Here is a 27,668-nt window from a genome sequence, read left to right as displayed (position 1 = left end):
TGATATTTTGGTTCTGTAGACACCAGTGTGGCTCACCTTAATCAGTTTATGAGCAAAGAAGAGGGAGAGAAAAATCTTTAAAAAAAAAAATAAAATCTTTTTGCCAATAGCAGCTAGCAGTTTGATGATCAGTCTTCATTTAAAATAATATTAAAGTTAAACTTTTCATTCCCTCCAGGCTCAAAGAAATGATAAAATAAATTATTTCTATGCTGACACGTAATATTCTTGCATATGTGTGCATATGTACTGTGTGTCTGCTGATTCTCATTGCTGAGCCAGTTATTTATCCCAGCAGCAGCCCGGACAGGGCGTTCAGGTCTCTCATGTACGGGTTGTCACTGAGGATGCGGTCGATCCGTTGCTTCTGGTCGGGGAAGATGTCATACAGCTTTCTCTTCAGCTCTGATGTCTCCCCTGGCGACCGCTGGGGAGGAGGTGAGGGCGAAGGGGAAGGGGAACGGCGGGGCGGGTGCCATTCGGGGGGACCGGAATGGGGCCAGTGTGCAGTGGGGTGAGGCATCAGGGAGGGAGGGGGCCGGGGCGTGGAGGCGGGGGTCCGAGGAGCCGAGTGGAGGGCCTGGACGTAAACTGGCTGCTGTTGCTGCTGCTGCTGCTGCTGCTGCTGCTGCTGCTGCTGGGAGGACGGCCGGAAGTCTGGGGGTCTCAGTGGGGGAGGAGTGACTGGAGCTCTTCTGACAGGAATAAAAGAGAGAAAGGAAGAGTGTGAAAGGTGCAACAGGCCGATCATTTATCATATAAATGCAAATATTTACACAACATTAAAATCATAAAAAGGTTTCCTGTTACCCTTTTTCTTTACGCAGAAAGGTGTCTAGATGAGGTCCGTTTTTCCCCAGAGGGTCATCAGGGATCATGAAGTGGTCCTCCACAAAAGTAAACTGAAGCAACCTATCAGTGAAAAGGAAAAAAACAACTATTTTATAAAGTGAAATATTTTAATTTTTATTTCTTAACAATAAAGACAAATAAGGGCACAGAGCAAAAGCCTTTGTATTTTGAGCTCCCCTTCGTCCATGACCAGATTAGTGCAAACTCCAAGCTGTCTTTAACGTGGCAATTTACTAGTCCTTCTCTGAATTTGTGCGCTACTACAGTAAAGGCTGATGCAGCACATGTGGGTAATGACGACAGGACATCGATATGTCGTATATAGTTCTTCAGTACGCTAACATACTGAAATGTATGTAACACCAAAACTAACCAAATGTATACGATGTAATGGAAATGTGAAACTTTGTTTGGACTTTCAGATATGAAAAAGCTTTAGGACAGTGAAGTGTCACAGTGAGACTTTTGTCACAGTGGTCCAAAGTTGATGCACATGATTCAACCTGGATTCACTGCCGTCCTCTGGAGGAGGGCTGAACACATATCAAGCTAGTCAGCCTGAATTAGTCAGACTTGTGTCTCCAGAAATTAACCTATAACAGCAGCATCATAAAGCCTGACTGGGTCACACAGAGGTTGAACCAGTAGGGCCTGACAGATGCTGGTTTTCTGTATTTCACCAAATCAGCTATGAGTGTGTTGCTGTGATTGTTCTAACAATATTAAATTTTCATATATTTTAAAAAATAAAAGTCAAAATTAACCTGCAAAAACTACAGCTGCAACTTTATTTGCATGTGATCATAAAAAAGTCATCTCTCTCTCTCTCTCTATATATATATATATGGTCTGTATATTTTGTATCAAATAGTTTTGAAAACTTTTAATTTTATTTTAAATCAAACAAAAAAATCTCAAATCAGACAATGTTTCTGATGATGCTAAAGTGTTTTTTTTCTTTTTTTTTGCTATTTATGTTAAGTTCTTCCTTAAAGTGCTACAAGAATGTTAATAAATGTAAATAAACCATCATTAAATATAAACCACTCTTCATGATGTGTCATCTAGCTGGCAGTGCGCCTCTGTGGACTTTCCAGTATCATGTTAGGTAATGGAACCTTTAAGTGAATGACTGACTGAGCTGTGTAAATATAACGCACAATCACCTCTCTTGAATGATCTTGCGCCAGGTGTCTGAGGTGTCAACAAAGTCCCTCAGGTTGTCGTTGGTTACAATGATCCCGTCTGTTTTCTCTGCGAGGTGGAGCAGGAACCTGATGGAGAGACAGTGTGTGGATGAGACGCTCAGGATTTTCCCTGTGTTCAAAGGTCAGAAGCTCGCTCCCAGCTCAGCTGCTAAGCACACAGATGGGAATCCACCAGTGGAAGAACACCTTGACTGCTGAGTCAGCATGAGTTTTGAAGTTGATATTTTCTTTTTTTTAAACTAACTTTTAAACAAGTTACTGAGAGATTTGGCTTTCAAAACTCACAATCAGGCCTGAACACCTTCCCAAAATCACAAAACAGAGCAGTTTTTGAAGTATTTCAATCATAACACAACACTTTTTACTAGCATCTGTTTAATCTGTCCTCTGGTTAGTGAGCTTCCTCATATCCATTATGAAAATACAGTATGACTGTAGTTGCTGATGGGCGGTGAGAGCAAGTGACACAATGATAAATATTTGCGTAGGAGGAAGATAAGCTCATAATGGAATCAAAATGCCCAGCAATAACAGAGTAGTTCAAACCCTGGCTCTGAAGGAGTTCCACCCACTGCTCCATGACTGAAACTCTTGTGCCTACAGAACTCTGCTTGCGTTGTTTTTGCAGTCTAGATATGAATAATTTGAATTTGGTGGACTCTCTCCTCAAAGAAGTCTGGTTTGATCAAAAGTTTAGGACTGTGTGTGTTTGTGTGTGTGCGTGTGTCTGTGTGTACCTGTCGTCATGTGAGGATATCCTCTGACCGCACACCTCTCTGGAGGGAGTGAAGGAGAGCAGCCGCAGGTCTTCTAGCTGGTTTAGAAAATGTTGCTCTGTAATAAAATAACAATTATATTAATATTACCTGTTAATTAATTTGAAAAGCAAGAAAATGTGCACGCACGCACGCATGCATGCACGCTTTAGTTTGATCCTGTGGACAGTGTGTATAAAAAGGTCAATATGCTTTTTAAAACACATGCAAATCACCCACACAGCTGAAAGTCAGCACATCGAGCTAATCACTCTTTGAATACAAACACAATGTGCTATAGCAAAGAGCCAAAACAGTGATATGTTTTTACTCTTCTCTTACTTAAAGACTGCCCAGTATACATGTGTACCTGTTGTGAGTCGGTCTCTCTTCTGACGCCACTGAGGGACAAATACTGTGATCTCCCTGTGGCCCCGCCTCCAAAACGTCTCCACAGCCAGCGCTATGCCTCGACAGGAGAAGAACCGATGAAGACCGTGACTGTAGAGACGAGGATGAAAAGAAGAGGGAGAAGAGGGACATGGTTAGAAGGAGGAACGTGTAGATAAATCAGTATTATGTTTGACAATGCTTACATATACATATACAGTACAGGCCAAAAGTTTGGACACACCTTCTCATTCAATGCGTTTTCTTTATTTTCATGACTATTTACATTGTAGATTCTCACTGAAGGCATCAAAACTATGAATGAACACATGTGGAGTTATGTACTTAACAAAAAAAGGTGAAATAACTGAAAACATGTTTTATATTCTAGTTTCTTCAAAATAGCCACCCTTTGCTCTGATTACTGCTTTGCACACTCTTGGCATTCTCTCCATGAGCTTCAAGAGGTAGTCACCTGAAATGGTTTCCACTTCACAGGTGTGCCTTATCAGGGTTAATTAGTGGAATTTCTTGCTTTATCAATGGGGTTGGGACCATCAGTTGTGTTGTGCAGAAGTCAGGTTAATACACAGCCGACAGCCCTATTGGACAACTGTTAAAATTCATATTATGGCAAGAACCAATCAGCTAACTAAAGAAAAACGAACGCAAGCGCTACAACGAAACTGGCACACATGAGGACCGACCCAGGAAAGGAAGACCAAGAGTCACCTCTGCTTCTGAGGATAAGTTCATCCGAGTCACCAGCCTCAGAAATCGCAAGTTAACAGCAGCTCAGATCAGAGACCAGATGAATGCCACACAGAGTTTTAGCAGCAGACCCATCTCTAGAACAACTGTTAAGAGGAGACTGTGCGAATCAGGCCTTCATGGTCAAATAGCTGCTAGGAAACCACTGCTAAGGAGAGGCAACAAGCAGAAGAGATTTGTTTGGGCCAAGAAACACAAGGAATGGACATTAGACCAGTGGAAATCTGTGCTTTGGTCTGATGAGTCCAAATTTGAGATCTTTGGTTCCAACCGCCGTGTCTTTGTGAGACGCAGAAAAGGTGAACGGATGGATTCCACATGCCTGGTTCCCACTGTGAAGCATGGAGGAGGAGGTGTGATGGTGTGGGGGTGTTTTGCTGGTGACACTGTTGGGGATTTATTCAAAATTGAAGGCACACTGAACCAGCATGGCTACCACAGCATCCTGCAGCGACATGCCATCCCATCCGGTTTGCGTTTAGTTGGACAATCATTTATTTTTCAACAGGACAATGACCCCAAACACACCTCCAGGCTGTGTAAGGGCTATTTGACCAAGAGGGAGAGTGATGGAGTGCTGCGGCAGATGACCTGGCCTCCACAGTCACCGGACCTGAACCCAATCGAGATGGTTTGGGGTGAGCTGGACCGCAGAGTGAAGGCAAAGGGGCCAACAAGTGCTAAACACCTCTGGGAACTCCTTCAAGACTGTTGGAAAACCATTTCAGGTGACTACCTCTTGAAGCTCATGGAGAGAATGCCAAGAGTGTGCAAAGCAGTAATCAGAGCAAAGGGTGGCTATTTTGAAGAAACTAGAATATAAAACATGTTTTCAGTTATTTCACCTTTTTTTGTTAAGTACATAACTCCACATGTGTTCATTCATAGTTTTGATGCCTTCAGTGAGAATCTACAATGTAAATAGTCATGAAAATAAAGAAAACGCATTGAATGAGAAGGTGTGTCCAAACTTTTGGCCTGTACTGTATATACATATATATATATATTTGTAAGTAATTTACAACAACTTAAAAAACAGCGAAAGAGCACCAACAAAACTGATAGGCTTTTAGGCCCAGGACACGAGCACGTACCTGACTAAAAAAGGACTTGTCACTTGTACAAATGCACCGTGTGGTTGTAGTGCCACACCAATCTCTGGTCTTATTTTACTTTACATAAAAAAAAAAATCCAATAAATTCAATGCAGTGAGGTATACAGATTTTAATTGCTGGTATCAGAGAGCACTGGTATCAGCAGATGGCCGATTCGTGTTGGGAAATAAAAAGTTGGATCAGTGAATCCTCACATACTGAATCACCACAAGAGAAATGACAAGTCACTACGATTTAGAGCTGCAACGATGAATCCATTAATTGTAAACTATCAAATTAATTGCAGACTAATTTGATAACCAAGTTGTGGTTTGAGAAGTTTTTTCCTCTTATTCCAGCTTGTTAAATTAGAAGAACAATAACAATAAACTGAATATCTTTCAGTTGTCGACAAAACGTCATCCAAATCGACACTTTCTACCACTTTCAAACACATGATAGAATAAACAACTTATTGTGAAAATAATCAACAGATTAATCAACAATGAAAATACCTGTTAGTTGCAGGCCTAACAGGTTCTAACATTTTGTTTAGCCTGCATTAGCAGCACCTCAGGGGATTAGAGTCAGAATAAGGAAGTAAAACAAGAGATTTAGAAATAAACTACAGAATTGGGGAAATAAGACAGTGCGGCATGTAAACATGTTATAGAAGTTCAGAATATTTAAAATATTAGCAGGACAGCAATGAATGTTAAACTGGCTTCAGTGGTCTCCGCAGCAACAGACGTTCCAATGACAAACCTGGGAGTTATTTTAGTAGTACTTACACAAAATGTCACATAAACACACACACACACACACACACACACACCATCAGCTGACCCAGATTGTTGGTGGTGACGTACGTGGCCTGTATGTGCACGTCAGACAGCTGTAATACAGCTAATGTGTACCCAGGGCAGAAAGCCACAAAACAACACAAACAACAAACATCAGCAGAGATCAGAAACTCCCTGAGAGCAGCCAGCCTCAGCGAGCAGGAAGCTGGCTGCTGCTGCAAGCCACAAACCCCAAACACCAGTGACATCCTCTGCAATGACTTATTGTCAAATATTCTTAAGAGTACATGTATCTTACCACATATATCTCATTACTACACCTTCAAATCTTTTCACTAATCATCACCTCAGGATAAACAGAGCACACATCTGTCTTTCTGACAGTGATAATCTTTTATAATTCATAATCATAATTCAGAATCAGGATTATTTTCAGGGGTTTAGTTCGACTGTGTGTCAAATCTGAAATTACAATTGCAGAACATGAAAAGAATTTTGCAACCATTTAGCAGCAGAAAACATGGCTGTCACAATACCCCGTTTTCTTCACAAGAAGAAAACAGGATGGAATACAACTTAAGGGAAATTGCGGTTTATTTCAACCCGTCTCCTATCGTCCTAAATTTGTTTCAAGTGACTAGTGACATAGAAATAATAGTTAGCATGTTAGCCGTTTGCCTAGATACAGCCGTAACGTCAGACCTGTTAAAATGTAATTGAACGGGCATCCTTTCAAGTGCAGAGTTAGTCCACTAAACAAGCTTTTTCTCCACAAAGACGGCCTCATATCATTAGGATAAATGTCAGAGAACATATAGAAAACGACATGTAAACGTGTTGTCTTAGCTTACCGGTGTGGTGCCATGTTTGTTGTTTACCATTTGGCTAAGGCTGCAACCGGTCCCATTCCTTGCAACAGAGGTATTCCTCTTCTGTGGGCATTGGGGTACAGCATTCACAGGTAACGTTACACCACCGATCTCCAGAGCTAAAGCCTTCCAGCAGCCATTCCTCCTCTGTCGTCCTCTAACGTTACCTGTTGTGCCTCTCTCTCTCTCCTCCTCCATTCTTCAATTTCACGAAGCTCTTCGTCAGTGTATTCTGGCTCAAATAAATAAGGGCGGCCATTGCCTCTCGATGTGGAAAGCCTATATACTAACATTCCACATTTAGGTGTTCTTCAGAGTTGTTGTCTTACCTTACGGTGTGTTTACCATTTATATCTGCTTCCTAAAGTGTGGCCGAAATATCGCGAGAACAAGCAGCGATCTCATACCATGCCTGAAATCTCACGAGAACAAGCAGCAGCAGCTGCAAGGCAGAACCGGACAGTAGCCTGAAAGGTTCATTCATTTATTTTATGAAAGATTTATAGAATAATGGCTGACTTTTTGCCAGACTTTGACTTTGTGGAGGAGGAATTTGATTTTGCAGAGTTTGATCGCCGCCCTTATTTATTTGAGCCAGAATACACTGATGAAGAGCTTTGTGAAATTGAAGAATGGAGGAGGAGGAGAGAGAGGCATAACAGGTAGAGGACGACAGATGAGGAATGGCTGCTGGAAGGCTTTAGCTCTGGAGATTGGTGGTGTAACGTTACATGTGAATGCTGTACCCCAATGCCCACAGAAGAGGAATACCTCTGTTGCAAGGAATGGGACCGGTTGCAGCCTTAGCCAAATGGTAAACAACAAACATGGCACCACACCGGTAAGCTAAGACAACACGTTTACATGTCGTTTTCATGCTCTCTGACATTTATCCTAACGATATGAGGCGGTCTTTGTGGAGAAAAAGCTTGTTTAGTGGACTAACTCTGCACTTGAAAGGATGCCCGTTCAATTACGTTTTAACAGGTCTGACGCTACGGCTGTATCTAGGCTAACGGCTAACATGCTAACTATTATTTCTATGTCACTAGTGACTTGAAACAAATTTAGGACGATAGGAGACGGGTTGAAATAAACCGAAATTTCCCTTTAAGACTGAATGGCCAACTACATGCACCTGCTGGTTAGTAGGGTGAATCCAAAAAGTCAGACTAGTGCTTGAGAAGCTTTTTGCAAACTCATGTTCTCAGATAAATATTTAAAAAAATGTTCTAAATGGTCAAATTGTTGCCTTATAAATGGAGCTTCTGTTCAGTGTTCTTTCCTTTTTCTCATTTGAACTTCTGTCAGTTATATCTCAACTGGCAACTTCTGTGTGCACTGAGTTACTATCTTGATCAGCAATCTGGCCTCACATGAGCTGTGGTGAAACACAGCAAACAGCCTGTGGAGCTGCTTGTTACACACAGTGGTGTGACCCAAAATATTTCGCAGGTCTCCAGCAAAGTGACGTAGGTCCAGACGGAAAAAAAAGGCACCCCTGGCACAAATAGCTGGTGATGGGGACAGTACTGAAGGGTTTACACCGCGGAAAGAACACTGATCTATGTATTCCCCTAGTCACTGTCCAAGCACTTGCACAGCTCATGTAAATGATAACAAATTTGTTTTCTGTGACACAGCACTACAAGCACAGACATATAAACACAAGGTAGATAACACACAAAGACCAACAGTCGTAAACACACACACGCATGCACTAGAGAACAAGATCATTTCAGCTTGTGGTCAGAGCAGCAATGCAACATCGAGGGAAGTTCCGCCTGTTGAAAAGAGAAAGTGATGAAGGACACCACAGCAGGAAGAGATTACAGTGAAATCACCATGGAAACACGGACGTAATCTGATGAGGAAAAACATCTCCGAGCTCATTAAGATAAGTTTACATGGCCAAATACCCTCTTTCAGGATCAGGACATACCCTCACCCTCAAACCCTAGGGACATCATCATCAATTTGAAGCAATTGTGGAGTTTTGTTTTCAATAAAACTAACACTACAAATAAAATAATTTAAAGATCCATATCTATCAGCATATTTTGTTGTCTTGAGTACTGTGGTTTTAACAGGCTATTGAATTATAACTGTGTGTCCCACTTGGCATAATGTAATAGAAACAATAATGATGAAAATTTTTTGTTCATCCTGTAGGACAGATTTTGAGTCAAAGGTGACCTCTGCTTTTCTGTTTAGGAATAATTCTACAAAGGAGGGAGGAAGGATAAAATGGAAGAGGGAGGGAGAGTGGGCGTGACAGAATGTGGAAGGAAGTGGTTGCAAAAGTGAAAAGTCAAGACAAGGTCATCCGGGATGAAGATTGTGATGACACATCAGCAGAGAGTGAGGAGAAGAACAACAGGCTGTGCTCTATCCGTCCTTTGTTGCACAATTTTTGCATAAAACAGAAACTACAAAGTCAGATTTTTTTTTACTAGACGAGGCCTTTCTTCCCAAAAACACCCCCATAATACTCCCCCACTCATTAAATCATGTTGTTATAACTGCTTTCGCTTTGTCAGGCTCACACACACTCATACACACAAAGGTGATGAGTAACAACATTTTGCGAGTGTGTGGGCTAAGTTTTGGTGCACCTACAGGGTTGTAGCTGCAGCCCACGCACAGTAACAGGTGGCCCATTTAGATTGAGAATATGATTGAGAGTGTTTGTGATCTTCACTGATGATAATGGGAAGGGTGATGGTTTCATGTGTAAAAGGAAAAACGCGGTACATTTACAGCGGGTGTGTTATTGTCATCACAGGAGCTATAACTCTTTACACCTATACCAGGAAGATAATGCTCCATCACAGTCAGTGTGTGTAATGTTCGGTTATTTTCACTCATGTACTTTTAGCACCTTTTTACCAAGTATTCTGTCTTTAACAGTTTCAGAGAAACTGATGGGTGATTCATGTAAAAAAAAAAAAAAAAAAGAAAAAAGAAAATCATCTTAAAAAGTTGAATCCTCCTTCTCATGACTAGGCCACTGGTAATGGTTACAGCCCTGTGATAAAGTTCTGGTAAACCCCAGTCTACATCTGTCTCTTGGCTTGTCACTGCAAAACTTCCATTTAAACTGCTATGGTTACAGGTCTTACTACAGGGGTCATCTTGCTTTTGTGTTTCTTGTTGCAGATTGTCACAGTTATTAATAGATACAATAGACCAATGTTTGTCCTTTTTAAGGGAACAGGGAATTTTTTGGGGGAGTTTTTCCTTATCCGCTGCGAGGGTCAGAGGGATGTTGTATGCTGTAAAGCCCTCTGAGGCAAATTGTGATTTTATTTTATTTTATTTTATTTTATTTATAAAGCCCAATATATTTGTGATATTGGGCTTTATAAATAAAATTGATTGATTGAATTGATTGATAGCAGATCAACAGTATATAAACACAGTGTTTTTGTTAGGTGCCTATTCAAACTTTAAAAAATTTACAGTGTATAAGGGCTTACAACATTATGATGTTGTAAGTATGTGATGGCCATTCCCATGCTCAATTATGTCTCATAAATTGTTAATATTAAGGGCTACATTTCAGCATTTTTGACCACTAGAGAATGGATAAAAATGGACAAAACCCCTCCAAAATACCAGATTAAGACACCAAGACCTTGAACAACACCACAGAAAAATCCATGCTGTTTTTTGGCATCCAAAACTTCTGACATTTGGATATTTCTCTAAGAACTGCGTTTTTTTTAGCTATTGGATAGCGAGCACTTCTGTTCTGGGAAACTGCTGAGAAACTCCCTTATTGTTAATACATCCATGAAAGCCAAACATCCTCTGAATGCGCGAGGTCTCTTCTTTGTGGTTGTAAAGTTTCATGAGACCATGATTATCCTAGAGGTCACAATGGGTTATTTTACACAGTGAGGTCAAGTTAAAAATGGTCTCACTACAATGAAATGGCTACTATGTGGGCTAACATCATCACACAGAAATAAAATTGGGCTCACTGAATCTACAAGACTCTCAGTTTTCCAGTCATACTCATTTTATACAAGTCCAAGACTGTGAAGAGATGCAACCTTACAGAAATATTCCAATACAACAGGGGGAAATATCACATTTATAAATTATAATAAAAGCCTAAAGAACCCCTTTTCATTCTGATATCTTGAAGAGAGAGGTCAAGGGACCCCTGTAAAAATAGCCATGCCAGTATTTCCCTGGCCAAAATTACCTAGCCTAATTATAGAGAGTTATTTACCCCCTTCCCAGATCCTGCTTCATGCCGGTGCAGTGTTTCTGGGCAATGCTTATGTGTGTGTGATGCAGACTCACGCCATAGCCACGTTGCTGCCATCTATGATGATGTGTCTGAGATCCTGACGTCCAGGCTCATTTGGCAGCTTCAGTGTGTAGGGAGTCCTCAGTGACTGATGGAAACGTGCCAGTCCCGTCACCGGGGGTGCCGGGGGGTCATTTGAAGGGGGAGTCCTGGCTCCAACCCCATGAAAGCCCATGTGGCTGATGGTCTGATAAGGAGAGGCCGAGGGCCGAATGATGGGCTGAGCTGACTGAGGAGGAAAATACACAAATGACTTTTAAAATAACAGAAAGACGAGGATGTGATTCATGACGTTAATCATGACAACACTCACACAAGTCTGGGCAATGAGTGGGCACGTTTCAAATCTCCTTCCCAGCTCTGTTATGAAAAGAATTGTGAGGGGAAGACTGAAAGAAATGGCATCAATCCTTTTGATATCATAAAGTTTACACAGTTGAACAATTACATTTTTTGTACTCTATGTGTATGTATAGTTTAAGTAGCAAGGTTGGTCTAACAAATTCAAAACATATGCAACAAAACAAAAATCTGTATTTATGACGAGTCAGAAGAACTTTTCACCCGGTTTGGGTAATATGGGTAAAGTTAACACCCACAGACTACAGTAGACAATGTATTTGATAGAGTTACTAAGCCGCCACCTGGTAATGTCAAAATAAACACCAACAGGGTGATGAAGACCCCATAGTGGAGGCCTTGTTGGATACAAAGGAGGTGATATACAGGATGGCAAACTTACAGGTCAAAGGTATTTATAAACTGGAAATACTGATTCAAAATGATGAAATCTATTCATAAATACTGGCATGTTTGTGCCATCTACTACAGGGTATATGCAGGAATCCTGAGGATAATTTCAATACCTTTTTAAGACTTTTTTAAGACCTTCCAAAAAAACCTTTAGACCTCATCGCCACTTCAAGCTGTCGTTAGCAGCAACACATTTTTAACTTACTAAACAGTTGTAGTTTGCAATTAAATCTATGGAGCACAAACATACAACAGAACTCAGATAAGATGAGAAGGAATAAAGTTTGAAAGAAAAAATTAAACCAAAGCAAGTAACACAGCTCTACAGCTCAACGTCAGCTATTCGAGGCCAGCTTGCTGAAAACAACAGCCTTATGGCTAGCCCCCTGCATGTGGGATTTAGGGCTGACCCAAAAACTTTGAAGCTTCGAAGCTTTGTTCGATGGCACGGGATTTGATTGTGAAAAACAAAATTCAAATATTCGGCCTTTTTTTTCTCCCGTTTTTTTGGGGGGACCTTGAACGCAACACTAATCATGCTGTCCGTTTACAGTTGTTTTTTCCCCCCTTTAGCCATCTGTAAACTCAAAGAACGAGAACTATTTATTTTATTTTTTTTTAATCTTAATTCTAGGGTTGCAAGAAACTACCTTTTCGCCTAATATGTAAGTTATTAACTTTTTTGGGATTTTTTTTTTTTTCCGCTCAGCACACTAGTCGACAACCAGAAATGATTCATCAGTAGGAATGTAAGCCAAAACTGACTAATTGTGATGTAATTCTCTGACTATTGCTGTGTCAAATTCCCTGACTTTCCCAGTGTCCGGTCCAGCAGGAGCCTTGGAAGTTAACCCCCTTAACACTGCGCAGTATGCTAAAAGCAAACCAATATACTGTAGATCTCCTCCAGACATATTTTAAGATACATAAAAATACTCTTATACTTGGAATGATATTGTGTACTTGATGTTCACAAATGTTAACTGCCTAACACAATTATGTCTCCTGCTTCACTGAAAAGCCAATTCTCCATGTATATGCACTGGAGTTTTTATGCAAAACTTGTATACGTTTCATATTGGACAATGATTAGCTTCCAAACAAGTTGTGATATCACAAATGACCTTATCTATAAATGTCTTAAACTGAGATTTAAAGCCCCAATCCAGTGTATTTTGGCATTTTCATTAAGGCTGTCAAAATAATGCGTTCATTTTGATTAAATACTCACACAAAAAGTAATGTGTTAAAAACAGAACGCTGATTAATTGCGTACCATGATGCCCTTTGACCTGGTGTGTCATTGAAGGCCACAGTGGCTTTGTTACATGATGGAGGCAGACAAGATAATGCTGCTTGGCTCCGTTAATGGAACATTTACATTTATTAAACACTCAATGGAACTGTTCATATGTGCACCGTACTGTAGGAATTTTTACGTACCATCACACTTCAAGCCTGAAATATCACCTCAATGCAAAGCATTTAGCAGTGAACCTGTAGGTCCGAGCTAGCACTGCCTCTGTTGTGATCGCCAACAGCCAGCCACGTCAAGTCACACAGGCATTCAGACACAAACTGAGAAAGTCCACCTGTGACCGAGTAGCTAAAACCCTTGCAAAATGGACTTCTGGTGGTAGAAGACAGGGGGACAATTGTGTCCAAAATCCAGCAGCTTCATGATGACACATCTGCCAATGTTCATTTGAATTCAATTCTTTTAAATACATTCACTGCAAAAGGTGATATGTGCGATTAATTTATATTAATTAATCACAGAGCATGTAATTAATTAGATCAATATTTTCTTAATTGCTTCACAGCCCTAATTTTTATATTTCACATTTTCCTGACACTGTTGATTAGCCACCCTGCCAAATATTTTTGACAAATAACTTAATGTTTGTGTTTAAAGTCTTAAAAAGAAGTTTGCTGTTAAAATGGGAAGATGATGTATGATGGCAGTAGAAGCTGCGGGTCAGATGTCATCCTCCAAGCTGGCACAGGTGCACTGTCATGCCTCTTTGCATCTGAGCCCCAAACCAATAAACAGTGAGCTGGGAGTTCAACTTATATTTTGACTACACTGAAGATGTAACGAATGCCGACTGCTGGCGGGGCAAATGTGCTGCAAAATGCATCCTTTCCTGGCTATGCCTTCTGACACATACAGCGCTGGGTTGTGAGTCACAAGAAAAAGAAGACGGTGAGTTTTTCTGTTTTGGGATTGTGTGGGATTTGTTTTTTCAGTTTCTGAACCCAGCACAGCACTGTGAAACTTCAGCTTTTCACCCAGTTTGTGTAATATGGGCACTAAGCAATGTCAAAATAAATGCCAACAGTGTGATGAAGACCCCATAGTGGAGGCCTTGTTGGATACAAAAGAGGTGATATACAGGATGGCAAACTTAATATCAAAGGTATTTATAAATGGACTGGAAATACTGTTTCAAATATGGGGGATTTCACCGTTAGAGTGACCGGTATCGCTATCCATGCAAATATCCAATTTTATCACTATGATATGTATGCTAGAACGGCAATATCATTGCCAGGGTAATGGATCATGTCTGACTATTAACCTCACTCGCATTCTCTATTTGAGAAAGAAGGTTTATCAACAAACAGGAAGTAACACTGGCTTGAGTGCAGCTTTAAGTTAAGCACAGACAAACTTTCGTTATTCAGCATATCAGCATGAAAATAGTCTTCTAATTTAACTCTGCCCATACGGGGGTCAGTGATCAAAGACGTAGTAAAAACAAGGAAAACTCCTAAATGAGTGGATGAGGACTTTAAGGTGATACCTACACTGGGGGTTGAAGCTAAGGAGGTGGTGGTGGCAGTCAGCCACTGAGGCGTGCTACGCAGCGCTGTCACGGTTTCAACTTTCACTGATCCTCCCAAAGTCTGTGTCCCGCCCCTTGACAGGTAATCCCTCTGTGAGGCGCCGCCACCTCCCCGCGCCAAGTAGTCTGTTCGGGATCCTGACTGGGTGTCCAGGTGTGGCACTGTCATCATCCGGGATGTTCTACTATCCGCTGTTTTGGTATTCGTGGGTATGACGTCCTCGTCATCGTCAATGGTAATAACCTCATAGTTTCCTGCTCCTCCTTGAGCACTAGAGCTCCTCTTGATCGTGATGGCCTGAAATGAGATTTGGTATTTGCCATTTCAAAATCTCTTATTCAGAAACAAATGAGACAACAATTTTTGAAAATTTAATTCTAAGCATCTTTATGACTTACACATTTGTACGCAGTCATCATCATCAATGAAAACTTTCTTTATCACAGTGTTAAATGTATCCATATTGTCAAGCCATAAGTGTGATTCTTGATGAGCCGCAATAGGCATGATATGGGGTGAGAGTGTGTGATGTGATGATGAAGATCCAGTAAGATGACTCATACGATATGAGGCAATTTATTGGAAATGATTTGAGATGAAGAGATAAAGAGATCAGAGTACATGGTAGAAGGTAAAACGGGGAGAATGCAGCTTTATAGAAAACATTGATATGTGTCATGGGAGTTAAGATATGAGAGATGTAAATGTGATGTGGGGCGTTAGATTAAATGTGGATATCACAGGTGAGATGATTTGCTCTGTGATTTCAAACATAGCCAGGAACTTAAAATGGAGATTTGATCTTTGATTAAATTTGGGTGTTTTATCCAAGGAAAAGAAGAAAAAGTAATGCTGAACTGAAAACCAACAATCCTTTTGTGAAGGGGATGTACCTGCTGAGTGCTGGTCTCACTGCCGCTGCACTGCCTCCGATGGCCCAGACCGTTGCTACTTCCTCCATGCTGGTTGGGCTTAATGTTCTCTTTAGACCTGCCCGGGTCCACCAATGCTCTGCTCAGCTCGCGCTCCTTCTCTCTGAATCGAGAGACTGTGGACGAGGATGATGATGAGGAGGGAATGTCTTGGGAGCGCACAGAGTTCAATCGTCTTTCTTTTTCCCCTCCTTTTGAACCGTCTTCACAGCGCTTGGTTTCCTCAACAATTTTTTCCAGAATGAGGAAGGTATCCTCTGTCTGTCCCGTCTCCTTGACAACACGCTCCACCACTTCCTGCTGGTAGCCCATGGTTCTGAAGAAGATGAGTTTTAACAAGGTTTCATTTGGCACTCAAGAGAAGTGATGCAGAGTTGAAGGATAGGGTTACATTTTTGAATGCTGTCTGAAAACAATACTCACATGTCCAGTTGCCCACACACTGTACACTGAGAGAGTTATTGGTGGCTGTTATCCTTCAGGTCTCATTTTGTGCAACACTGTGCTTTAAACTTTAACCAAAGCTAATGTAAGTCTGAGTTAGACAAGAAAAATAGTGTTTTCCAAAATGATGGTCTTTTTAGTGTAATATTCCCTTGTTTTTGTCACTATCCCACCACTACCGCTAAGCAAGGAAAAACATTTACATCTTTAACACCTGAATTTAGGGTAATTTTGTCCGGACCAGCAGGAAAAAATTATATATTGTCTAATTTTAGTTCTGACTCATTTTAAACAAATCTAGAAGAGTAAACGCAAAGCAATTTTGACTGACAGGCAACTTGTTGATTGTACAGTTTTGGAGAGTGTCATCCTGCATCTTCAGGACCCCTGTGTGCGGTGACTGACAGGAGTTTAGTAGCACTTTAACGCTTCTGATGTGTATATTTCTGGTCTTTTGTGTCACAAAGAGCTCACTGAGAAGTAACTGACTGTGAGCATTTTTAGTAAGCTATCACGACTTGAAAATGAAAATTGATCTCACGTAATGAAAAATGACTAACACAGAAACAGGACGAAAAGGAGGCGTCTTGTTCAGAAATGATTCAGGGCTTATTACTGTGGGAACACTGTCACACACTTAAACCCCATTTATACTCCCTTTACACAGAAAAACAGATGTGTTTGTTTCAAATGTTGTAAACATCCCTGCCCTCATACATCCATGTATCTTTTATGATGGCCTAGATTCAGCTAATAGATGGCACTAGAGGGAGGAGTTAAAAGTTTCAGACATCAACAAATGGCCGATGGTGGAGGAGGTCGTCATAAATACCTTTAAGGGAGGTAGTATTGTAGATGGCGGTGTCTGTGAGGCCATTAAATATGTCCCGACATGTGGAAGGAGAATTCTTTTCAATGTATTACCACTTTATTTGGTTTTGCCATTATTTAAATGTTTTTATCGTCTCCTACGTTCATATCTACACTGCCTCCACGATATCAAGTGGTACTGCATTTTGTCTATATCAGTTAAGCTTTCAAAAAATGTGTGCAAATAAGGACGACATGAACGCAGGGTACAGCCTGAAGGCTCCGTCCATCTCTGACTCTATCTTATGTTGAGCATAAATGAGCCCTTAGACCTAATGAACTGGCAACGTACACAAATACTGAATATAATCATGGCAGTTTTTACGGCTTCCAATCAGGGAAAATACCATAGCTGGCGTGCATACATTTGACCATGGTTACATATATGCATTAGCATAAGAGCTTACAGGCTTTTTTATATGGATCAATTATAAGATTGCTAAAGTAGTTTAGCTTTCAAATCATGCTATAATCTCATATCTGTCATCATCCTGTGGTTGCTTCTATTGCTTTCACATCACAACCAAACTGCACCAGAATCAGCTTGAAAGCAGACAGAGACTTGCATTCTCCAACCGGTCTTGTGACTCTCGTCTTGGTTGTTTGGTGCACACCAGGGTTTGATTGACAGCAAACCGTATTAACCCGGGAAACAGACTTGAGTTTGTCTTAATCATAGGTTTGAAGGCATCCTGACTTAGTCTGCTGAAGCCTCATATTAGCTTTAGCCGGACATTAATTAGAGTGTATTTTGCATGGAAAAGGGCTGTGGATTTTAAACCCCATCTTTACATTGAAATCTCATAGCTTCACGACCAGTATGGAGAGGAGGGACAATTACAGCAACTGTTCAGTCTTTCTATGCACATATGGGTAACTATCTATAACCCTGTATAGCCTGATACAAGACATGAATAGAAAAGTTAATCACAAATTCAAACGGCCAATGATCTACTTGGCCAATGATTATGTATTTGGTTAATAAATAATTCCCTAAGCAGCCCTAATGTAACAAAGATTAGTTCCTTTGCAAACATTTCAAACTATTATGAGCTTTACCTGAAAAAATTGACCAAGCAGCGGAGGTTGGTTTCTGGGCTTACAGCCTCTCCGTCATCGGAGACTTCACTGGAGTCCAACATGATCACACCGGCTACTGTGTTTGCTTTTCCTGAGGAGGAGAGGGATGACGAGGCAGAGGGGGTTTTGGATCTACAGCTGCTACTGCTCCCCCGGCCTTCTCTGTCCCTCTGTCGCTCCCTCTCTCTCGCTCTCTCCGGCGACTCGTCCCTCCGCTCCAGAGAGTACTGTCTCTTTGTGTCGCGAGTCTCGCTCTCAGATGAGCGCCGCTTGTGCGAGGGCCGAGTGCCGTTGAGCAGGACGGCCTCAGGACCTAAGCCTATCGCTCCTCCTGTTTTAATTCCTCCGCTGACAGTTGCTGCTCCGCTCCCTTTCTCCTCAAAGCTGGTGCCCAGGATACGGTTGGAGAGTTCTGTCACAGGGGTGCTGCTCTGTGAGCGGTCCTGGTCGACCTCTGCCATGCTGGGATGCAGCGTCTGGTTGAGCTGAGCCTGGGAGAGGAAACAACATCATATCAGTAAAGAAAGTACAGTAAAAGTTCCTCTCAAACATTTGCTATGGTCATGATTCATATTGTACTTCCCTGCGTGCCCTACATGGTTCTCCTTACCAAAAGTTTGTCACGAATGTTCTTTACTTACTGGACGGCTACCAAAATTATCTGACTTGATCTTAAACTTTCTGCTGTTCATTGCTTGCTCTGAATTAGAACAGCTGCAAACTGCCTAAAAGTAACACTTGGAAAGTAACACATAAAAGGCTTTAATAAACTTCATTCATGTTTTCAAGTTTAATCAATTTATATTGAAAGGTTTGAAGCTTTTAAAATGTACATTAAAAAGTTTCTGTGGTAGGCCTGATTCGTCACTGAAATATGTTTCACCCTATACTCACATTAGTTTTAAGACTAGTAGGAATACTCAACCTTCTCATTGGACTAAAACATAGACAGAATCATTCCAGCTGGAAAAATACACATCTCAAGCTTTGTTTAGTCTCAGAGAGGTTTAGTTCTTTGAGATTAGAGTTTTCTGTAGAATATAAACAAAAACAACCTGCATTATTGTGACTAATACAAAAAGGTATCCTACAGCCAAGGACAAACAGACCTTCACAGCAGTGGCGTGGGTGGAAAAAACATTTGGGCAGGCCTGTAAAAAAAAAAAACTGCACAGGCTTAGGGGTTTTGTTTTTAAAAGTCTACATTTCCCATCATCGTCCTGCTATTCAAAATCTACACAGGCTTGACATAACAGCCTCCAATATGCACCTGCTAGGCATAACTGTGATAAGCCCTTAGAGTAAAAGGGCCCAGGTACTATTCCACAGCTGCTGTAGATCGGTGTTGCTCTTGATGCTTGATGATTTTTCACATTTCACTGGTAACTTATGCTGCTGTGAAGCAGTTAGTTTGTCATGTTTCCTCATGAGCTACTGAGTAAGCTTTGGACTTTGACAATATCACCGATGATATTATCTCTCAACTTCATCCAGTCAGTCTTGGGGATTTCAATCAGACTGATGTGACCCATTTTTTGATAACGTTGAAGACTGTAGTTCAAATGTTGCAAAATTGCTGCTTTTTAAGAGTTCAGAGAAAAAGAAAAACTTGTTTTGGTTTAAATCTGCTGTAGGATCTGCAGTTTTGAGCTTATTAAAATTCAGCACGAGTCTCAAAAATCTGATCCAGCAGCATCAGCTTCTTACTGTCTGATCCAGATTCTAGTTAATCTTTCTAACTCAAGTGTTCTGGTTTCTGCTTGTAGTCTGTCTGCAGTCCACGTAATATCGACCAATCAGGCAGGTAAACAGTACATGCGGAAAGGCTGAAGTGCAGTCTCAGAATCGCCTATCATCTGACAGCAATTGCTTTTTTCGAGCTTTATTTAAGTTAGTGTCTGTTTATAGTGATAGCCAAAATGAGCGGTAAAGAGGAAGTCTTGGCCTGGATATCCAGTTGCTACTCTGGATCTCCCAAAATTAGGGCGGCACGGTATATGTGGTAGACGGTAGAAATGATATAAATTTGGCCCACGGTAGAGATTTGCGCTCTACCGTCCTATCGTCAATGACGTCATCGCACCTGCCTCAGTGTGAAAATGGCTGCGAGCACAGAGACAGCGGAGCAAGAGGAGCTGGTTCACGTCCGTGATTTAGCATAGCACGTGCAACATGTGTTGCTGGAGAACTTGTGAGTGAGTGAGTTAATGTTTTATGAACAGCCCCGGACTTCTCAGACTCTTTTAGCGACTTACCGCTCAGAGGGAACTCATTCAGTGTCTCCTCTGGCAGCAGCACAGCGTCTCTCCCTCTCCTCTCTCGCCGTGCGCACACGGGAGTTGGTTTTCGGCAAGAGAGTTTGTCATAAACCTTTGGTAATGTAAACCTATGTGACGCTAGGGGCTCCACAAAAAACTCCATACGTGAATGTGTGATAGTTGTGGTATCATAACAGCCTGTCACAGGTTACAGCGTGATGATTAGAGGAGAAATGGCAGAGCATAAAGGTCCAGGTGGAAAAAACACAACTCAGTCATTTAGGATTTTGCTAAAAGAAGGAAATTACCTTTTGATATAGATCCCAGGGGACATTTTGCACCATAAAGTACTGGGTTTTAATTTTGAGTTTTGAGATCTGCATTCTGCACAATAAATGCTCTAAAAAATACATTATATCTTTGCTTTTGTTGTTGTTGTTTTTTTTTTATCAATTTAGCTTTGCTAAGGGACTACAAAACCCATTCAGAAACACTTCTATTATAACTTTTACACTTAAATTTATACCGCGATATATACCATTACCGTGAAGGGATTCGATTTATACCGTGATATAAATTTTAGGTCATACCGCCCAGCCCTACCCAAAATATTGACCAACTTCAAGATTGCAGTGTACATAAAGTGCATATTTAAATACCCAACATTACAGACGCACTGTCAAAGCAGAAGCCCACGCATAGCGCTGGGTCCAAATCCAGTGGCTTAGGCACTTACAGAATCCTCTGTGAAATTCCCTCTGCTGACATGTCAGCTGTTTCCACAAACCCAACAACCCTCTCTTTATCGCTCCATCGTTTATGTAGCAAACACACACAACAGCCAGTTCTTGCAAATGTCAACTCTCAGTGTGAGGAGCCACTGGAAAATGCCTCCAGGCCTTGCAACAGATTGCATCTTTTTCCTTACTGTACTTGATCCACTTGAACTGATCATACAGTCATCTAGAAAAGCAAGAGGATTTTTCTGAGATGGGAAAATAACACCAGCACACATTGGTTGAGTAGCCCGTAAAGGGCAGACAAATCTGATGGTGTCCCTGCAGACTCTGGAGTAGGAGCTGCTGGGGGTAAAGCCAGCCATGGTGGTGGCTGTCAAGTCTGCAGTCCTTCTCCTGCTGTATTATATAGTTTCTTTTAAGCCAAATCCCCACTTGTTTTGGGCACTCTTTGCTCTTCCAGTCATGGTTTCTTTAAATATCTCACCATGGACATTTACATTAACATTTTTATCATCTAACTTAATAAGTGCCATTTTTTAAAATTTCACTGCAAAATCTGAGTATTTCCAAATCTCAACCCATTGAGGCACTTGATGACAGCGAATGCACGTAAACATTTTCACAAGCAACTGCCAAATGTCAACCCTGCCCATGCTTACATTGCAGACTGTTTATTGGCTACAATATACTGGTGACATCTCCAGACAACAAATCACATTCATGAAAAGACCAATATTTAACTGGCTAAGCCTGTAGTCAGTCTGGCTAGGCCTGGGCCTATCCAGGTATACCCTTGGCTATGCACCTGCTGCATAGATAAGAGCAAGAAGTAAATTTACTTCAGTCACAGTGAGATATATCACTTCAAAACATCTAATTAAGACAATAACTTAAGGATGTTCATCTGTAAGCTCAACTGAATCCTTGCATCTCAGCTGCAAATGCAGAATTTGTAGTTTTTTGGCTGAGCTATGGCAGAACACATGCTCTGGATGCTCTGGAGACTGGAATAGGACACCTCACCTTTTAAAATCTAAACTCTCACAAGCCGCTGAGGAGTCATACAGTATGAGGTTATAATCCCAACAAACCAGCTGATACATTTTACTGTTTTCTAAATTTGCTGCTGTTGTTCAAAGGCACTCTAGGGAATTTAGCTGGACACAGTGGTTATGCTGTATTGTAATAATTCATTGTCAAACAGGTACACACTAACCAGGGAGGATGTGTTTGTGGTAGTGGGGCTATGAGCCAGTCCCAGTAACTCTTCCTTCAGGGCACTGGGCAGCAAAAGAAGCTCCATAGTGTACTTATCATCCCTTTCCTCCACAAAGGACTTGAACGCTCGTTTCACTGCTGGTTCTCTGTCACTCGGTAGACTTCGCTTCTCCTAGGCACAACACACAAACACACAGATATTCAATGATCTTCAAGATTTCTCTAGTAGATTTATGGTCAAAATACTTATGACAGATGTACAAAACAGCAAAGGTGGCTGAACAGTCCTCTGCCATGAAAGCTCTCAGGTTGACTGGACTAACAACTATATAGTAACATGGTGTAAAATCACAGATTATTAGTTCCCCTACCTGGAATAATGCTACAAATTGCTGAACTCTGCTCTGGGCCATCACAACTGGTTCAGCACGGCCCAACAACCGCAGACGGCCTGGCTCAGGCACCACAACCTCAGCACTTGTGTCCCGTATGAGCCTGTCCAAGAAGAGGCCCCGCGCACCAGCAAAAATACAGTGCATGTCCACTGGGTACCGCTCTTCTTTCTGCAGCTCTGGGTCACAGAGTCCTCGAACATATTCCTGCATGACAAAGAGAAGTGATAGAACTATGATTATTATATATGATGGTATGGTTTATTGCAAAAAACAAAACAAAAACACAAATTTTAAAATGAAAATCATCTGGTCAAAACTACACCAGCCAAGAATTTTGGTGACCCATGCTCTTAAAAACACATCTGTGATGTCTGCAAAATTCAGGATGAAACACATCAAGCAAAAGGAAATATATCTATTATACAGGGATAGTGCCAAAGTTGCTTGTACGCTCTCCCTAGTTGAGCACACACACACAGACACACACAGACACACACACAGGCCAATGCACCTCGCTGTCGATTAGTAGAGCTGACACGTGCTGAAACTAAACACTCGTGATTGATTCAGGGAATCTCCTGACTATGGGATGTCCGCATGAATCAGCTACAGGTGGGTGTGGTAACTTCAGATACTGTGTCACATTTCTTAAGCATTAATAAAGAAAGAAGAAGAAAACTCAGTGCTGAGAATGTAAAATGACTCAACTATGACACAGTGGGACATAAAGAAAGAAAGGATGTCAGACATCAACAGGCACCAGCTCACAAATATTTGGGTGTGGCTTTTAAAATCAGACAATCAATAAAATGAGGTGGGATTTCCAGTAGGTTTGGCCCTGAGCCCTCTGCAATAATCAGACCTCTGATTATGTGCGTCATGGTTAATGACCTTAGAGCTTACCCAACAACTCTCACCATGTATTTCAAATCATATTAAACAGCAGCACACACAGACAGGCAGTGCGTTCTGGGTTAATATTCGTCTAATGGCAGTTAGGGACCTCTCTGGTAAAATCCCACCACATCACAATGATCAACAGAATATAAGTAGCTCTAGTGATTATTGGTTGTATTTTAGCTTTATTTTGAATTACGCTTTAAAGAATCAATGGGCAACTTCTCAAACCAAAGTGGTGTGCCTGACTGGATCGAAACTAATTTTGACAGAGGGGACTCTGAGACCTAAAAGCAACTGACAGAGGGGACTCTGAGACCTAAAAGCTACTTGCAGCTATCTCCCCCTTTGTGTAGTCACAGCCAAAATACACTACAAAAGCAAAATATGACATTCAGGTATAAGAAGTAAATACTTGGCTGCCAATAAAGCAGAATAATACACTCAGTCAAAAACTGTATTGTGCTTTCTGGAAGTGAAGCAGACAGCTTTTCATAGCCGACTTGATGATGCTGTGAGAATCAGCTTCAAATTGTTGCAAATCGTAGAAAGAGAAAATAACAATCAGGACTACTTTCACTCATATGCAGCATTTTTCTAGTGGTTGACGTGATACGCAAACTTGTGAAACTACATTACAAGAAAGGTTGTTATGGGAACAATGGCAGTGATTTCCCAAACTAGAGGAAGCACCAACAGAACTTGGTAATGTTATGCAGGAAACCATTCATGACGCCTGTGTCATCCTCATCATGAGCTGAACAGACTGACAGTAAAATTACCATTTCCACATCACATTCTCGGTTGACTGGCAGAGCTCGGAACAGCTGGTTACAGGGGGAGCAACTTACGCACTAAAGAGAGACTCATGACACAAGATGCAGAAGTGTGACAGATACTCTTGAATGGGAAATCACACAGGAATAAATAAATGCCACAGATGTTAACAGCTATTTTACATGTTTAAGTGTAATGTCTACTCTCTAAATGCAGCTTAGGCCCAGACGCCTTTTAAACTGATTGTTGTTATGAAGTTAACTTTTGTGTCAGATGGTGTGATTCAGTCATTGTGAGCTCTATTTATTTAGGAGTGCTACCACACTGTCCCCCCACTTCTAGATGTGTAATATGATGGTTTTGATCCAAGATGGATCAGAAGGAGCATTTGAAGCAGTTAACAAATGCAATGCATTTATTTCATCATGACTGATTCCTTCAAAAATAAAAAATAAAAATCAACCTAAATGTATGATACACAAAATAAAGACATAATGAAATATTGCCTATTCATGACTACTTGACAGATGACTATTGTAATCACAAGTTCATTATGTATCTAAATGTCAGATACAATTCTACAATAAATCAGCAACAACAAAATGTCCTATATGGACATCCCCAGGGCCTGAATCCTGTAAGATGATAGTTTGTGGTCAGAAAATATATTAAGAAATTATGGTTGCGTAACCGATACTAGCCCATACACAGTCCTTGATATCTACATCCTCACAATAAGGGGTATTCTGCAATAATTGAGTAAGAAAGTCTTACAATATTTTGTAATATCTGTGCACATATTCCCATAAATGGCAAAATATTTTTTTAATGCTACAATGTATCACATGTATGATGGGGACAAAAAAATACAGCAATATATTGCGATTTATAGATACATTATGTTTACTTCTCATACTGCAGACAACTTATTTATTTTCTGTCACTTTGAACTTTTGCTCGTTTATGGTGGCAAAACACTATGCACTTTGTTATAATGTTTTTCTCTGCTCAGTTGTCTGATAAAATAAAAAATCTTATGTCAATTTAAATTTTAAGTTTACCTTGGTGTCCACATCACAAAGGGCCTGACCTGGGTGCTGCGTACTGACTCAGTGGTAAGAAAGGCATGGCAGAGACCGTTTCACCTTAGACGCCTGAGGAAATTGCGGGTATCCCTTCAGACACGGAGGAATTTCTACTCCTGCATCACTGAGAGCTTCCTGACAAGGGACACCACTGCTTGGTACAGACACAGCAGCCAACAGGACTGCAAAGCCCTGCGAGGAGTGGTTTGTTCAGCTGAATTTGATTTCAAGAGACAAATTAACAGATAAATTGAAAAAAAATTGTTTTGTTTAACAGTATTGTATAAACATGTGAAACAGTGTGTTATGAACTGCATGGAGTCCAAGTTCTGTTAACACAAACACAACATGTATATATTAGGGGTGTAACGATACATCGATCCACATCGATGCATCGATTCATTGATTAACAATCCGATTATATCGTTGCAAAATGAAAACATCGATCCATATCGTCATCTTAAAGATACGCATTATTTTTAAATTCACATAGCACGTCTGTGTCACCATTTCTGGGCAAGCGCACCTCCGCTCAAACAACAAACAGAGCTCAGAAATAAAATGGTCAAATCATATTCTAGTTGTTTTTGTGAGTTGATGTAAATGATTGTGTTAGATGGGCATATGATACCGCGTCATATCGATCGCAGGCTCCTGAATCGAATCGAATCAAAATCGTATTGTGACAGACTTTGTGATATTGGCAAACATCGTATCGTCATCCAAACAAATCAATATAATATCGTATCGTGATGAAGCTGGTGATTTACACCCCTAGTAAATATATGCTTATATCTGAATGTGCAGTGCAAACAGCCATGAAATAATAAATATCATATTGAAACTGAAATGACCTGTCCATGTCCACAGGTGTGACTGTGTTCATGACATTCTGTGGCTTAACTGTTGGCCAGTGACAACTTTAAGGCTGACATTACGACGACAAAATCAAATGTCATAAGATTTTTTCCTAGACACCACAATGTCAATAGTGTGGTGATACACTGGGAACGTTATGACTATTGTTGCTTTCATAGACTATCTGATCTAAATTAAGTGTGGGTGATATTATGCAGGAGAAAACACCGTTTGTACTGCGGGTGTGAAAGAGAGACAGACTTTATTTAACCTATGATAATAGCTACAAATTCAACAAAGACAACTTTGTGGCGAAACCTTTACAGGCCAGTAAAAACAGAACTAAAAACACTACAATGTCAAGGCCAGATCTAATCTCAATACGACACCCCCTCCCAGCTCTGATGTTATATAGGTTGATATGTTGGTAAGGTATGTGATAAAACTGCAGAGACAGGTGCCAATCACCTGACACTGATACACCTGTTCATCAGCCACTAGCAGGCAGGCAGACAGTCAGCGGTGCCGCCAGCGTGGTGGTTGTTATATCTTTGATAAAAACAGCTGTGTCACAGTGGACTGCTGGCTAATCTGTAGAAAATGCAAGTGAAACAGTAAAACAAGACCTCACCTTCGCCTTCGACACGTCGTCTCTGTTTCCTCTGAGCTGCAGCCATATCTGCCGTGATGTTTTGCTACCGTGCGGCTGTCCTGTGTGGTCCAAAAGACCAATAATGGTGAACGTTACTTTAAAAACCTGCTCCACTCGAGGCTTGGCACATTTCAGCTCGTCTTCTTTATCCTCTAGCACCGTAAACTCGTCCACTGTGGGGGCCTCTAGCTGCTGCCTCGCGGCTGACGCAGGGAGCCTGCTGGTCGGCTGCTCAGGGCACGTTAGCTCGGTGACTCGTCTCATTCCGAGGAGGGGCCGCGTTGTTGACATTCCGCCTCTCGGTCTGACTGTCGCTCCCGACAACGACGTCTCAATATTCAAACCTCTCGGTGCTGTTAGGAGCCTTTGGCGTTTTCATGGTCTCTTTTGGCGTGTACTCCAGAGCAACGAGGCGACGTTTACAGTGTCTAACGATATGAACACAGAGGTAGAGCTAGCTTAATAACTCGGAAGCCCCGAGTGACGTATCCGGAAAGTCCCAGTGATTGCGTCATCAAAACACGACAGTTAAGTGTGCTCCTCACGGCGATGGTTATCTGCTGTGGTGGATGAGGTATAAATTTTTTTTTTTTTTTTGCGTAAAAGTAGCAACACGTGAGTAGAAATACTCTGTTACAAGTTAAAGTCGTGATATTAAAATTGTAAGTGTACAAAAGGTTCAACCTCTGAAAAACTGTGTTGTTCGTCTTCCTCTCTGCATTGTTTCCCTTCTTATGGATTGTTACAACTTTGTTTGTTTTTGTCTTTGTTTTGTTGTTGTTGTTGTAAAGCGCC

The 27,668-nt window shown here is 41.1% G+C and overlaps 1 protein-coding gene across 1 annotated transcript; it reads right to left on the bottom strand.

The window, feature by feature from the left end:
* Nucleotides 1–153: 153 nt before the first annotated feature.
* n4bp1 (nedd4 binding protein 1) lies at nucleotides 154–27,366 on the bottom strand. The gene is made up of 12 exons (XM_033635424.2): nucleotides 26,853–27,366; nucleotides 22,581–22,808; nucleotides 22,208–22,381; nucleotides 17,973–18,484; nucleotides 15,561–15,915; nucleotides 14,629–14,964; nucleotides 11,058–11,293; nucleotides 3,186–3,316; nucleotides 2,798–2,894; nucleotides 2,019–2,126; nucleotides 811–912; nucleotides 154–695 (listed from the first exon to the last, which is right to left on the bottom strand). Exons 1-12 carry the CDS (start codon nucleotides 27,162–27,164, stop codon nucleotides 287–289), a joined length of 3,000 nt encoding a protein of 999 aa, XP_033491315.2. The 5' UTR covers nucleotides 27,165–27,366; the 3' UTR covers nucleotides 154–286.
* Nucleotides 27,367–27,668: the final 302 nt, after the last annotated feature.

The sequence above is a fragment of the Epinephelus lanceolatus genome, chromosome 5 (genome assembly GCF_041903045.1).
Source record: "Epinephelus lanceolatus isolate andai-2023 chromosome 5, ASM4190304v1, whole genome shotgun sequence".
Taxonomy (NCBI): Eukaryota; Metazoa; Chordata; class Actinopteri; order Perciformes; family Serranidae; genus Epinephelus; species Epinephelus lanceolatus.
The sequence above is the reverse complement of the archived record's forward strand: the minus strand, read 5'-3'. Positions and strand labels throughout refer to the sequence as shown.

Coding starts and splice junctions, on each gene's coding strand:
- n4bp1 (XM_033635424.2), bottom strand. CDS start 27,164: ATGTCAACAACGCGGCCCCTCCTCGGAATGAGACGAGTCACCGAGCTA. Junction 15,916..17,972: donor TGCTTGGTCAATTTTTTCAG/GTAAAGCTCATA, acceptor CATCTTCTTCAG/AACCATGGGCTACCAGCAGG. Junction 11,294..14,628: donor CCTTAGCTTCAACCCCCAGT/GTAGGTATCACC, acceptor TTTCCTCCTCAG/TCAGCTCAGCCCATCATTCG.